The 14943-nt window shown below is 61.1% G+C and overlaps 2 protein-coding genes across 3 annotated transcripts; both read right to left on the bottom strand.

The window, feature by feature from the left end:
* Window positions 1–3258: 3258 nt before the first annotated feature.
* Window positions 3259–9969, bottom strand: SCARF1 (scavenger receptor class F member 1). Its single transcript, XM_038158029.1, has 11 exons — window positions 9184–9969; window positions 8460–8521; window positions 8089–8190; window positions 7453–7978; window positions 6823–7041; window positions 6612–6740; window positions 6411–6514; window positions 6104–6215; window positions 5902–6026; window positions 5634–5771; window positions 3259–5315 (listed from the first exon to the last, which is right to left on the bottom strand). The coding sequence occupies exons 1-11, from the start codon at window positions 9276–9278 to the stop codon at window positions 4321–4323; spliced, it is 2607 nt and encodes an 868-aa protein (XP_038013957.1). The 5' UTR covers window positions 9279–9969; the 3' UTR covers window positions 3259–4320.
* Window positions 9970–10109: 140 nt separating this feature from the next.
* On the bottom strand, window positions 10110–14900 carry LOC119709807 (Rab interacting lysosomal protein). 2 transcript variants are annotated; one of them, XM_038158030.1, is made up of 8 exons: window positions 14649–14900; window positions 13782–13905; window positions 13226–13347; window positions 12864–13055; window positions 12068–12231; window positions 11835–11957; window positions 11366–11449; window positions 10110–11047 (listed from the first exon to the last, which is right to left on the bottom strand). In XM_038158030.1, the coding sequence occupies exons 1-8, from the start codon at window positions 14877–14879 to the stop codon at window positions 10891–10893; spliced, it is 1197 nt and encodes a 398-aa protein (XP_038013958.1). In that variant the 5' UTR covers window positions 14880–14900; the 3' UTR covers window positions 10110–10890. The 2 variants fall into 2 exon arrangements, with proteins under 2 accessions (XP_038013958.1, XP_038013959.1); XM_038158031.1 differs by having other exon boundaries at window positions 10110–10999.
* Between the last annotated feature and the right edge of the window lie 43 nt (window positions 14901–14943).

Below are 14943 nucleotides of genomic sequence, written 5' to 3'. Positions count from 1 at the left end.
GAGAACCTCACACACATGCACAGAGACCCTCACACACACACAGACTCTCTCACACACACACAGATCTCACACACACACAGACCCTCACACACACACAGACCCTCACACACACACACAGACCCTCACACACAAAGACAATCATACAGACCCTCACACACACACACCGTCACACACAGACCCTCACACACACACACCGTCACACACACACACAGACCCTCACACACACACCCGAGCGCTGGTCGGGCTCGCCGCCTTCCAGGGAAAAGCGACAAACCCGGGAGCGGCGGCGGGAGGTGATGCGGCTCCCCCGCCCGGCCCGGCGCGGGGACAGCGGTGGCGCCCCGCGGGGCTCGCTGCCGCTCTCCGCCGGTCTCCGCCGGCCCCGGGCGGCAGCCGCGGGAGCCGCACCGCGCTCACGGCGGAGCGGCTGCTGTGAGGGAGGACAGCCCCGCCGAGCACGGGGAGCCGTGTCGGGAACGGCACCCGCGGCATTGCTCGTCTGCTGTGGGTACGGGCACCGGATCGGTCCTGCGAAGTCTGCCTGTCCTGCACAAGGAGGGAGACCTGAGAAGCTGCTCCACCCCATTAAAAGGGTATTTTGGAAACAGGCATCCAACGCAGCCCGGGGCTGACCACCTTCATGGCACAGCTGGACAAGGGCAATGAGCCCTCGAGACATTCCAGCCCATTCAAAGACACAGCTCATTCAAAGAGTCACAGAAAGGTTTGGGTTGGAAAGAATCTAAAAGATCATTTCACTCCACCCCCTGGCATGGGCAGGGACACCTTCCACCAGATCAGGTTGCTCCAAGCTCCATCCAACCTGGCCTTGGGCAGTTCTAGGGGTGGGGCAGCCACAACTTCTGTGGGCAACCTGCGCCAGGGCCTCACACAAGAATTTCTTCCCAATATCCCATCTAACTCTGCCCTTTGTCAGCCATTCCCCTTGTCCTGTCACTTCATCCCTTGTCCAAAGTCCCTCTCCAGCTCTCTTGGATCCCCTTTAGGCACTGGAAGTGCTATAAAGTTTCCCTGTACTCTCCTCCAGGCTGAACACCCCCAGCTCCCTCAGCCAGTCCATAGCAGAGCTGCTCCAGCCTCTGATCAACATTATGGCTTCCTCTAGCCTTGCTCCAACACATCCCTCTCCTTTTTATGTTGGAATCCTCACAGCTGGACACAATACTCCAGGTGGCATCTCAGGTGAGCAGAATATAGGGGAAAACCCCCTCACTAAACCTGTTGATCACACTGCTGGGGATACAGCCCAGTTTCATGAAATAAAGTAATATCATTACAAGCCAGTTTGACATCTGACTTCACCACAACTCTGCCTTCTTTTTTCTGTTAAATTCTTTTTCAGAGCATTCCTCTGAGGTATTTCTAGACCTTCCATAAATCCTTCCCTCAATAGGGAGGTCCTGGGTCAGAGGACATGGCCATAAATCCCTAGAATCTTTATAGGGGATATTTTCTCAGCCAAAGGAGATGAAAACAGCATTTGTGGCAGGTAAACACCCCCAGAGGAAGCAGAGGGCCCCAGACAGACGGACGTGTCCCCACCACTCCATCCCTGTGGCGGGTGGGAAGAGGAAACTCCTCGGCCTTGGCTGTGGGAGAGGGATCAAATGTTTCAACAGCTGGAAAGTGGATTTAAGCCAACGCAAACAAACAAACAAAAAGCCCGAAGAAAACAAGGCAGCCTGGATCGGTGCCAGGTGTTTAACAGAGGTAGAAGAAGGCTGAGGCAGCACGAGACCCAGGAGACCTCAGCACCCAGACCTGGCTGCTGTGTCCAAAAAACACAAACTGTGACGGGGAGGAGCGTGAGGAGGGTTCAGAGGCTGTTTGGGGTCACAGGAACCCTTTCCCTCAGCCAGAGCAGGGAGAGCTCAGTTTTCCTATCCTAGAAGGAGAAAAGCTATCAGGTGATCCGTGGCCAGCTATAAATACCCCAGGGATTGAGTAAACAGCATGGGGAGAAAAAAAATAAAGTGCAGCCGAAGAACAGCACTGACACAGAGACATGTTTTTAGAAACTGGCCAGGAATGAGTTTAGCTGGCAGGGAGGTGACAGCTCCTGCTCTGGCACAGCCGCTGGGCTAACTGACGTGGTGCTCTCCAAAGGCTTGGGCAGTTTGGGAAAGGAGATGACAAGGCTGACAGGATGACAAGGACAGACCACCATGGGGCAGACCCCAGGAACAGCTCCAGCCTCTGCTCCTGCCCCAGCAGAGCACACAGACACCTCTCTGCTTACAGGCAGCACCTGCACATGGACCCCTTCCCACTGCCAGCCTTCCAAACACTGCAGCAGCTTTGCAAAGTAAGGAATCCATCACGGGAAGAGATTGCCCCCACAGGCTCTGCCTTGCAGACCTCCCACATCCAGAGCTAACCCCCGGCACAGCCGACGGAAGCATCCCCAGCAAGCAGACACCAGCGCAGCCACGCTGCAGGAGCCTGCATGGGCAGCCACACGCTGGAAATCTGCAGCTTGTTTCCTTTTCACTGCCCAGACACGGCCAAGATGCTCCATCTTCAAGCAGGGGAAATATCCTGGCTTCATGGACAAGGAAGGTTCTCCCAGCAGCAGCATTTTCTCAAACCAGGCACTGGTTTGAGGCTGTCAGGTTGCTGTCAGCTATTTACATGCTGCACCCAGAGTGAACTGGCTCACGTGATGTTCACTTCTGGCACAGCACTGCTCAGCTCACAGGCTCAAAATATCCATCCCATTAGGGAAAAAATGGCTGCTTATAAATCAAATGTGGGACTGTCCCTGCCGCTGTCATAAAACCGTGTCAAAACAAAAGCAAGCCCGTGCAGAACAAGCTGCTGCTCCAGTCCTGCCAGGATGAGCAGTTCTATTTGGATGCCAGAATATTTGGTGTTATAATCACAGCAGCAGATGATTCCACTGCAAGAAAGGGTGCTTCGTGCTGCTTGCAAGACTGGAAGCCACGTCAGACTGTGGGGATTTGGTGCCTTGTGCTGTGGAGAAGCACCCGTGGGAAGCAAAAGGGAAAAAGCAAAACCCACTGTGTTTTCTCAAACACCTCAAACCCTGAACCCCAGCTGAGCAGTGCCAGACCAGAAGGATTCATGTGGAGCTCTGCACATGATGTGTGAGGTGCAGGCTGCGCAGAGGGGCTCTGGACACTCACAGCCCACTCACATTCCTCCTGCACCCCAGTCTTGGGCTCTGCACAGGGCTCAGTTCAGTTAGGGAGAATTCAGAATTCAACAGAGCCATAATTTTTTTTTTTCATTCCCAAACGGAAAGCCTAAGGCTGCTGACAGTTTCCACACTGGAGAATATTCCTAGTTGTATCTTTGACACAAAGGGTGGCTGGGAAACCCATCTGCTGAAGGGCATTTAATTTTCATTCCAAGGCTTTCACACCAAGTGAAATAACAGAAAAAAATACACAAAAACCTTCTACTACTTAGATACATCTAAAACCAGATCACTCTGCAAATCCTCTTTGGCATCTCGGCTGCCTTCACAGCAGGAATGAAGCGTGGGAGGTGGCAGGAGCTTAGGGCACCCGTGGAAATCCCATTTTCCAGGCAACTTCCATCCTTATCATCACGGTGCCAGGTGCACAGGTTGATGGTCACTGCCCAGCTGCCACGTTTGCACAACTGCAGCTTGGAACTGTGTGGAGTTTAAAAGGCTGTCACTACACCCTGTGTCCTGCCACAAGCTTTTCCACATGGAAGCAAAGGCAGCCAGGGCCTGCCACAGAAGCCAGAGACACACAGATAAACCCTCGCAGACCTAGATACCCTTTGAGATAAGCAGCTAAAATTAATTTTCTCTGAAGCTGCTTGTGGCAGCCCATCATCTCTCCTCAGCCCAGCTCCACAAAATACTCCCATTCAGTGAGAAACACCTTTGCAGCAAGAGGCTCCGAGCTGCATCAGTGGAATTGGGACAGGGAAAGGTGAGAACCGATGGGGTGAGACTGAATTTTGTGCACGCATTTCCCAGCTGAGCACTCAGCAGCCCTGCGTTGGGTGTGTCCCTAGTGGTGACAGGGACTTGAGGGTGCCACCACAGCATCCAGAGCATCGCTGTCCCGGGGCTGCGCAGACACAAGTGGGGCTGGTAGGGCAGGGAGGAGCAGGAAACAGCCCTCAAGCACCACGACCCCACAGGCTGTCCCTGCTGCGGCCCCAGCGAGGCTCCAGAGCAGAGGGGGTCACCGGGAAGGCTCGATGCTTCTCCAGTTCACAGCTCGGAGCCTCGGCTCGCCCAGGCTGGGGATGGAGGAGCCCGGTGGCTCCCGCGGCCCCAGCCGGGGCGGGGGTGGCTCAGGTGGCCGGCAGCTCTCTGCCGGGGCCGGAGGGCGAATCTGCACCGCTGCTGGCCACGTTCTCGTATTTCGGCTCTTCCTCCGCGGCAGCCTGCCCCTTCCTTTCGAGGCTGCCGACTAGCTCCGAGCTTCTTCCTTTCTCTGTGGCACCTGCGGTTTCGCTGGCCCCGTCCTGGGCACCGGTGTTTTTCGACGAGAGAGATGCAAGGAGGAGGGACAGTCTCTTGGCAGCGGGATGCTGCTGCTTGCCAGGGGCTGACTCGACAGGAGCTCCCGGCACACTCTCCCTCTGCTTGCAGCTGTTCTCCGAGTCCCTGCGCTGCGCCAGGGCCCGGCGAGGAGGTTTCTGGATGCCCTCCATGCTCCTCCTCACCTTGGGCTCCTCCTTCGCAGCCCACTTGCCCCTCTGCAAGCTGCCCAGACGCTTCAGCACAGCCTGGACCCGTCCCTCGCCAGTCCCCTCCGCCTTGGGGTCCTGCCCGGCCGTTCCCACCATCATGTAGATGGTGGTGACATTGGGTTCCTTCCCCTTCGCCTCCCAGCTGCCGCATTTCGCGGCGGCTTCCAGCGCCTCCACTCTCTGGGCCACATGCCTGGTGCTGGACACCACCCTGCGGCGTCCCCCCGGGGTGGCCCGAGGCGATGGCCGGTGGCTTTCGTCGCCCTTGCTCAGGGGCTCGGGGTTCTCGTAGCAATCGCTGGCCGGGCTCTCGCTGCGGGGCTCGGCCGCCGCGTCCCCCAGCGGTGGGGTCAGCCTGGAGGGGCCCCACGGGCCCTTGGGCTTCCTGCTGGGGCTGGGGGTCTCGGCAGCCCCGAATTTTGTCCCCTCGGCGAAGGACACAGAGGGTCGCTTGGCCTTGGCGATGCTGGAGGTGCGGGGGATGGCGAAGGGCTGCGAGACATCCTCGGAGTCGAAGGCGGACGGGTCCGGGAGCGCCTCGCCAGGGGGGGATGCCCCGTCCTGCAGCTCAGCCCCGCCCAGCAGCGGGATGCCTGTGGGACAAGGTGACACGTGTGACGGCTGCCGCAGCTGCCGCCCTGCCCGGGGACATAATTGGGGACACTGGGAACAGGAGCTGATGCAATAGGATTGTCCCTGGGATCGTTTCCCAGGGAGGAGGTTGTGAAATGGGGTTGCCCCACTGGGCATGTCCCATGGCCCGCAGCCAAACACAGCCCTGCAGACAGGAAAACAAGGACAAGGAAATAAACAATGTCTGTGCCAGGCACAGCTCCCTGGGACGACCAGGATTGACCCCAGAGGTGAGGTGATCAGAGAGGAGGAGGAAGAGGAGCACCCATGGGCGTCACCTTCTCTGGGAGGGACGGAGTACTCGGGTCCCTCGTTGTCGGTGTCGAAGGAGGAGAAGGAGCTGTCTGAAACCCACGCAGACGATGGGGGCTCGATGAAGCTGGGGTTGTAGGGGATTTCCATGTCGTGGTGGGAAACTGGGGAAGAGAAGGCACTCAGCTGAACTTGAGCACCCCAGGGTGCTCAGGGGAGAGGGATTTCAGGCTTCCTCCCAGGCAGAGAGTGCAGCACTTCTGGAAGTGCTGTGGGCAGCTCTGCTTTGCTCACCTGTGACTTTGGGAAGTTTTGAGGTGCCCAGGTTAAAGCAGGGCATGAGAGCACCGAGGTTGGCCAGCACCCCCTGCACGTGGTGCTTCATCCTGGCCACCACATCATCATCTGGCACAGCCGCCCTGCGGAGCAGAGATGGACATCAAGGGACACAGGGGATGGGGGTTTGTGTCAAAGGCTGAAAAATGTGAAAAAATACCTGTCTCTGGCATCTGCTGAGCCAGCACCACAGCAGCAGCAGGCGACACAGAGCAGCAGCAGCAGGAGAGGGACAAGGATGGCGGCTGCAAGGGCTCCGTGGTCCTTCAAACCTGTGTGAGGAGATGGGCTGAGTCTGGCATGTCCTGTGGTTGTGGCACCTACAGAACAGCCCTGCACGAAGAGAGCAGGAGCTGACAACTCCCGGTGGGGCCAGGAGGCCCCGGGATGCATCCCAGCACCTTCCCCAGCAAGGATGTGACCGTCCCTTGCCCAGTGCCAAGGAGCAAATGTGAGGTTAATCTTACTCAGCACACAGTGACCCTGCACGGGGTCGCAGGTTCCCCGGGAGCACTGGCAGGGTGAGGAACAATTCACTCCAAAATAGCCCTCGGGACAGGTGTCGTTGCAGCTGGAAGAGAGAGGAAAGGAGGGAAATGCCCCCAGAGAGAGCGAGGCTCCAGCCCAGCCCTACTCCCAGCATTATCCCAGCATTTTCCTGGCGTTACCTGTCTCCCCAGTAGCCTGCCTGGCAGATGCAAACTCCTGTCACGGGGTCACAGCTCCCCGAAACACACTCAGGGCAGAGGAACTGGCAGCCATCACCAAAGGTGCCCACGGGGCAGGAGTTGTTGCAGCTGCCAAAACAGAGCAAAGCATCAGTGACTGCACCCCAGAGCAGGGACACCCCCAGGGAGCATGGCCTCACCCTGGGCATACCTGGGTCCTGTCCAGCCAGGGTCACAGCGCAGGCAGGACCCGGTCTGGGGGTCACAGGGCTCCCCGTGCTGGCAGCGGGGACACGGCTGGAGGCAGCCATCCCCATGGAATCCAGGAGCACAGGGATCCTTGCAGAGCGTCCCGTTCCAGCCGGGCTGGCAGGCCAGGCAGAAACCATCCACGGGTGAGCAGGGCTGGCTGCGCTTGCAGCTCCCACAGCTGTGTGGGCAGAGAGGCACTGAGGTCACAACACCCACCCTTGCACCCCTGAAAAGCAGCTTTCACCCCACAAAATCATTGAGCATCATTTTGGACCGAGGAGAAATACACAGCGGTGCCTAAAGCTCTGTGGTAGCAAGAGGAGAGAAGGGCAGCAGAATCACAGAACGTTCCGAGTTGGGAGGTGCTGCTTTATCACCATGGGGAGCGAGATTAAGGATGATCAGATTTTAGGGTGACATTTCTGCTGGCATTAGCGAGGTGTTTCTTTTGGGCTGATGTCGTATCCAGCCCGGGATGCTCAAACCCAGGACGGGTCTCCCTGCCCAGCCAAAGGGACAGACACAGGTGCAGCGCCTTCCCCCGAGATCTGACTGCAGCCCGCCGGATCCCCGGGCTGCCCCACCTCACCTGTGCACGCACTGAGACCCGTATTTCCCTGCGGGACAGGGGTCCCGGCAGCTCCTGCCCTGGTAGCCGGGCTCGCAGCTGCAGTGGCCGGTGACAGGGCTGCAGGAGCCGTGCCCGCAGTCGCAGCGCCGCTGGCACGCCGGTCCCCAGTAGCCAGCCAGGCACTCGCACTTGCCCGTCTCCTGCGCGCAGGGCGAGACGTTGCAGGAGCACTTGAAGCTGCACCTCCTGCCCCACCAGCCCGGCAGGCAGCGGCACAGCCCGCTCAGGGGGTCGCACTGGGAGGTGGAGGGGTTGCACTGGCATTGCTTCCTGCAGCTGGGTCCCCACCAGCCCGGCTCGCAGCGGCAGGCGCCGCTCAGGGGGTCGCAGCGGCCGTGGGGGCCGCACTGGCAGGGGAACTGGCAGAGCCCTCCCCAGTGGCTGGGGCCGCAGGTGCAGCGGCCGCTGGCGGGGTCGCAGCGCCCGTTGGGGTGGCACGGGCAGCTCCGCTTGCAGTCGTGGCCCCAGTACTGCTCGGGACAGCCTGCGAGGGGAAAGGACACGGGCAGGATGGGGAGAAGCCCGGCAGCCCCCCGAGCATCCAGCTGGCTTCCAAGGGGGATGGCAGGGGCTGAGCGCGGGGAGGGCACTCACGGGAGCTGCAGTCTGCTCCGAAGAAGCCGGGCTGGCAGCGGCACAGTCCGGGTTTCACGCACACCTCGCCCTCTCTGCAGGCGTCCTCCCCCTCGCACACGGCTGTCGGGGCAGGAAGGGCACTCAGCACTCTCTGGCCGGGGCTCACACCCCACCTGCCACCCACCCACCTCCCTTAGGGACAGCATTCCCAGGGAAAGCACCATCCCTCTTCCCCCTCCATCCCTCCGGCTCAGCAGCTGGGGCTCCCCACGGGGCGGGACCCCACTGGCACCGCTCAAGGAGAGCTGCAGGGTTCCCCCAACACCCAGAGGATCCCCCCGGGTGAGCGTGGGGACCACGCTTTGGGATTCACCCCATCCATCACTCACCGACCGTGCACGCCGTCCCCTCCTGCCTCCAGCCGGGACAGCACGCCGGGCCGGCCGGGAACCTGCGGCAGAGACCGGGGGTGTCAGCCAGGGCCGAGGGGCCAGGCCGGCTCCATGGCCTCGGGCAAGGCGAAGCGATCCTTGCCCCAGTGCTGAGAAGGCGGCGTGGCCCCCAGGGCAACGCTCCGGAAGGAAACCAGAAAAATAGAAGGAAATTTAGGAGGCTGCAGCCCGAGCTGGGCTGGGCTGCCCGGAGCGCTGGGAATGTCCCCACCGAGCCGTGCCGGGTGTCCCATTCCTGGGAGAGGCTCAAAGCTTCACCAGCAGGGCAGAAATGAGGCACTGAAGTGATGCCATGAGAGGCATCACCATTGATGGGAGACAATGGGAGAGGCAACGTGGCAACAAATCCAGGGGACATCGGTCCCAATGCTCTTTGGGGCTTGCTACAGTGACATTTCCCCACGAGGAGGAGTTTTGCCATGGGTCCCATATTGCCCCGTTGCCCTGCACTGCGAGGGTGAATGAGAAATAAACCCTGGAGAAGGGATCAAATGCCCACACATGCCCCAGCCACGCTCCCCAGCAGCACCTCAGTCTGCATCCACCCTGTGCCAGGCTGCAGATCTCTGTCCACGGGATGAGGGATGGACAACAACCCTCTGGGGCTGTGAGAGACCCCAGGAGATGGAGTGGCACAGGTGGGGACCCCCGTGGCACCTACCTGCAGACGTTCCTGCCCTCGGGGTCGAGCTCCTGGGCAGAGCTCTGCACCCACAGCCACAGCTGGAGGCAGAGGATGGGCCGGGCGCTCTCCATTCCAGCAGGGCACCAGGGCCCCAGTCCTGCTGGCTCCCCAGCCCCACGCTGGTGTCCCTCTGTCCCAACTGTCCCGTCCCACCCGTGGGGCGGCCTCTTCCTCCCTCCAGCCTTGGGTTTCTTCCTGAGGAAACGCGGGAGGAGGCGCCCCGATCCAGACGTCAGGGGTGCGGCGGGGAGGGGGAGCAGGGAATGCTGCTGCCAGGGCTATTTCTGGCCCTGGCTGCCACCCTGCCACAGAAAGGGGCATCCAGGGGCTCAGCACAGCCACACAGGGGCTGGTACCCGCCTGAACGTCTCACCTGTGTCACCCCGCTCCCCCTGTGCCATCCTCCACTGCCCCCAAAACTGCTTTAGCCAACATCCTCCCAACCCAAACAAGGCATCCAGTGCCACCCCCTGCCTCAACCCCCGTGAGCCACCCCACGGCACTGCCAGCCCCTGGCAGGGGCTCAGAGGAGGGGTCCCCATGTCCCCCATGGCAACACAGCCTGACCTATGTTGGCCTTTGAAGGGCTGCTGGCCACTGTCCCACCTCGCCACGTCCCCAGGAGCTTTGTGTCAGCAGATGCACAGGAAACACCTTTTTCCTACCCAAGGCTAGCTCAGCCGGGAGGCTCCGGGTTGCAAGCAGAGGGCTCCCCTTGGCCATGCAGGAATTAACTCCTCCATGCCCAGCACTGTGGGGTCACCCCCCTGGAGCCCCCTCGCCATCACAGCTGACCCACCAGAAGGGGCTGAGGGGGCATAGCCATTAGGAGAAGGGTGAGGGAAATCTGGGAGCATCACCCGGCCCTTCCCAAGCAGAGAGCAGAGGCTGCAGGCAGAACCTCAGAGGAAAAACAAGAGACTGATTTATTTCCAAATTAAAGGTAGAAAAGTACCTGATCTGAGGGGACTGACTCGCCCCCATGAACTCAAGGATTGTTCCAGTCTGCCCGGTCCCAGAGGTGGCAGGAAGAGGTGTCAGTACAAAACTGATTCACCCCATGCCTGAGAAGTGCAGGAGTGGCCCTGGTGGAGCCGATCCTGATGGCTCCCAGCCACGGGAGCACCTGGACACCCAGTGCAGTGTGCTCAGCCCCTCCCGGCCGTGTGGGGACCACGGGGCACCCCAACTGGACCTTCACATTGCAGGGATTGGGGAGCTACAGACAGAAAGGGGTGAGGTAAAACACCCACAGAGGTGTTGGGGCAATGGAATCGTGGGCTGTGAGCAGAGGGGTTTGCAAAGAGCCACCAGGGGATGGGAAGATCCCTTTTGGGGTGTGGAGCAGGAAGAGGGTGCAGACCCCCACCATGCTGAGCTGCAAGCAGGGAGCAGTGGGGAGGGGGCACAGCTGTGAGGGCCCCCCTGGAGCTAAGCTGTGGGCACAGTGGAAGGGTGGCTGGTGGGCAGAGACGCCCAGAGGTGCTGAGCTGTCCCATGCCAGGCTGGCAGCTCGCATCCAAGTGTCCCAGTGGGTTTGCAGGAACCTGCCCACGCTGTGGCTTTGCCACCACCACAGCACGGAGAAGCGCCAGGGCTGCTGTGCTGCTCTTGAATCCGCTGGAAGAAGAGGATCCAGGAAGTTCTGCTGCGAGGACAGATCCTGCTCCCGTTCCCGTGGGGTCAGAGTGGTGCTGTGGCTCTGTCAGGGCAGCTGGACCCTGCCTTGCTCTCTCCCTCTGGCTCCAGCTGTGTGTCCAGTGAGTCAATGATTTCCCAGGTTCCGGAGCAGCTGGAGGTGGGGGGGTCTTTGCTGCTGCCCTGATACCACAGCCCAAAACTGCAGACAGAGCAGATAAGGGCTGTGGGAGAGAAGAACCTCCCCAGGGAGGATGTAGAATCCCAACCTCCCTCTGTGGTGGTGGCAGCAGGACACAGCCTGGCTGTGGGCCCTGGGAGCGTGTGGCACCCAGGACAAGGCAGATCCCTCTAGAACAGCTTGGAGCAATCGTGCTTTGGAGCATCCCTGCCAGCCCTGCACCAGCCTGCTGACTCTGTTCCACTCATATCCAAGCTCCACAGCTGCCAGTCCCAGCCAAACCCCAAACCTCTCCACCAGCAGAGCCTCCCGTCCCTACCAGCACAGGAGTGAACTTACAAGCTCCTAATTTTGGATTCTGGAGGCTGAGTATCCACACAGTCTGCGCCATGACCTGGGAGCCAGGAGCCCTCCTCTTCATCACTGCACAAAGAAATGGGGGTAAACCTGCACTGAGCCACAGCAGAGAGTGCTGCAGCCACTCTGGAGTTTGTCCAGTGCTCCCAGTGCCACCACCTCGCCTCCCTTTTGTCACATGCACGCAGGGACAAGTGTCAGGCATTTGGCTAGGCCATGCCTGACTGGTGACAGGGACACCTGAGCTGCAGCACAAAGCCCAGCCCCCGTGGCGCAGCTATGCCAGAGCAACACATCAACTGCAGACATCAAACCTTTGATCTCTGGAGGGAGGAGGCAGCTCTGGGCTTGGGGAGGTTCCAATCCAGGGCATCAAGCACGTGGAATCACTGGAGCAGGGCAGCCAGCACCCACCCTGCACGGGAGGATCCCAGCACCCAGCCTGCCTCACCTGCTCGCCGACTCCTCCGTCGTTCCCAGCATTTTGGCTCTGATTTTTTTCCTCTGTTTTTTGATATTTGACTTCATTGCATCCAAGAAGAAGCTGGGAATTCTCTCCTCGTTCAGCAGCTCCCTGGTAAAAAGCGGCCAGCTGGTTAACCAAGAGCCTGGGGAAGATTCTGCCCTGACTGTGGTGGGAGCAGCCTCTGATGGGCCAGGGGTGGCTGCAGGGACAGGACTCACCTCTGGTAATAGGCCAGCTCCTCCTGCACCAAGAAAAGGTTGGTCTTGAGCTCATTCCTCTCTTGCAGGATCTGCTGCAGCTCTTCCTTGGAGAAGCAGCAGTGAGCAGGGCTCCTGCCTCCATCCTGGTGCTGCGGCTCCTCTGAGGGTGACAGGGCTCCCTCCTGGAGGGGATGGAAAGAGAGTCAGGCAAGCAGAGACCCCAAAACCCCCACCCAAAGGCTGGGTGCACATGCAAGCAAAAATGGAAAAGTCTCAAGAATGTCCCCATCTCAGCCAGCACCCACTGGCCATCACCACACGAGGCAAACCCCCCTCCTCCTCTGTGTCCCATCTAGCTTTAACTCCTGTCACCTCATCTTGCTCCACCCGTAACAGCTTCTACACAGAAGGTGTCAGTGGCATTGCAGACACCACACAGCTCAGTTTCCTTGAATAACCACATCTGGGTGTGCCAAAAGCTCCACACAAGGCTGGGAACGTGGGGTCAGCACTGGTGATGCCCAGCAGCAGCGAGGCCACAGCTCAGACTCACCACGCCAGGCTCTGGTGTGGGGTCAGCCCAGACTCACCACGCCAGGCTCTGGTGTGGGGTCAGCCCAGACTCACCACGCCAGGCTCTGGTGTGGGGTCAGCCCAGACTCACCACGCCAGGCTCTGGTGTGGGGGTCAGCCCAGACTCACCACGCCAGGCTCTGGTGTGGGGTCAGCTCAGACTCACCACGCCAGGCTCTGGTGTGGGGTCAGCCCAGACTCACCACGCCAGGCTCTGGTGTGGGGGTCAGCTCAGACTCACCACGCCAGGCTCTGGCTGCTGGCTCTCCAATGCTGTCCTGCTCCTCCTGCTCGTTTCCCTCTGGCTTTGCAGCATTGCAGCCTCCAGGTCTGACTTCTGCTCCAGAGCACTCTTGAGCTGGGCCTGCACCACGGCCACCTTGTGCCGCAGCTCCTCGTTCATGGCCATGAAGCGATGGAGCTGTTCCTGCAGCTGGAGGGCCCAGGGCAGCCAGAGGTGAGGCAGTGCCCCCACCCAGGGACACCAGTGCCACCTGCCCCAGCAGGCTGGGCAGCCGTGACAGCCCCGGGGCGGATGATGTGACATGAAAGCAGGTCCCGGGGCCCTTGGCACACCACACCCCTGAGCTCCCACGCCCTCACCGCCTCCGTGTCCCGGCTCTTGCAGACGATCTCGTGGGCCTGGGCACGGAGCTCATCCCTCTGCCTGTCCACCACCTCCTTCAGGCGCAGCATCAGCTCCCGCTCCTTGCGTGCCGTGCTGTCTGAGACCAGACAGGGGGGACAGGAGTGAGAGTCCCTAGGGACTTCCCCCAGCCCACAACACTACAAAGTTCCTCAGTGCTTCTGCAAATTCTGACTTGTTCCTGGTAATCTCACAGTGGGATCAGTGGAAAGAAGGGAACTGAGAGTTTTAGACCATTCCTGACACATCCTTGTGGTGCCACAGCAGCTCACACCCTGTGCCTGCCTCCACCACCCTCCTGGGGGCTTTCGAGGTGCTCCGGAGGTTTGGGATCCCTGTGATTTGCCCAACAAGGTAAAGCCTGTGTTCCCTGCTAGGACAGGTCGCCAAGGTGAGGGAAAGGAGAGCAGCATTCCAGGCTCCAGAAGAACAGGTTCAGCCCTGCACCCAGCCTGCCGCTCCACAGGGACACCCTGTGGCATCAGGGGACCCCAAACCCACGGGGACACCCACCTTCCTGGGACTGGCTCTCGGCAAGCTGCCCCAGGAGCTGGCGGTTCTGCTCCTCCAGGCAGGCCAGGCGGCCGTGCAGGGCTCGCTCCCGGCGCTCGGCCTCCCACAGCCTCTGCTCCGGCTCCTGGGGGACGGGGACACCGGGTCAGAGCCACCCCCGGGGGCAGTAACAGCCAGGTCAGAGGCTTCCCAGGGGATGGGGGACAGTGGGGTCACTGCCACCACCCCGGAAAGGGGGACAGCTGGGTTAGACCCATACCAGAGGACAGGGACGGCGAGAGCAGAGCCACCCCAGGGGATGGGGGACAGTGGGGTCACTGCCACCACCCCGGAAAGGGGGACAGCTGGGTTAGAGCCATACCAGAAGACAAGGATAGCAAGATCAGAGCCGTCCCAGGGGATGAGGGACAGCGGGGTCAGTGCCACTACCCCGGAAAGGGGGACAGCTGGGTTAGAGCCAGCCCAGGGGGACAACTGGGCCAGAGAGGTCAGACCTACCCCTAGGGATGGGGACAGCTGGGTCAGACCCATACCAGAGGGACAGGGATAGCGAGATCAGAGCCGTCCCAGGGGATGTGGGACAGCAGGGACAGCCATCCCCAGGGAGAACGGGACAGGCACAACACAGCCGTCCCAGGGGATGCCGGGCAGCGAGGTCAGAGCCATCCCCTGAGCAAAGGGAACACCGCGGTCGGAGCCGTGCCCACAGGGAACGAGAAGAGCCGGGTCAGAGCCGTCCCACAAAACGCGGGACACCCGTGTCAGCCCCACGCTCCGGGAACAGCCGCCAGCCGGCTCGGCGCCGTCCCCACGGCCACTCCTGCGGGGCCGCGCGTGGCTCGGCGCCGCTCCCAGCTCCCCGCTCACCTCCGCCTCCTGCGGCCCGGCCGGCGCCGCCTCCCCCTCAGCGGCCGGCGGGGCCACCAGCGCCTCGAGCAGCTCCAGCAGCCGCACCACGGGCGGCACCAGCCCGGCCACGGCGTCGGGCCCGAAGCGGGCGGAGAGGCGGCGCAGCTCGGCGCCCAGCGCGCCCGCCATGCGGTAGACGTGCGGCGGGGCCAGGCGGGCCGGCGGCGTTCGCCACAGCGGCTCCGCCATCGCCCCGCGGCCGCGCACGCTCCGCCCGGCCCGGCCCGCCCCGTCCGGGGCCGCCCCCGAGGCG

This window comes from Motacilla alba, chromosome 19 (assembly GCF_015832195.1).
Source record: "Motacilla alba alba isolate MOTALB_02 chromosome 19, Motacilla_alba_V1.0_pri, whole genome shotgun sequence".
In the NCBI taxonomy this organism is placed as follows: Eukaryota; Metazoa; Chordata; class Aves; order Passeriformes; family Motacillidae; genus Motacilla; species Motacilla alba.
The sequence above is the reverse complement of the archived record's forward strand: the minus strand, read 5'-3'. Positions and strand labels throughout refer to the sequence as shown.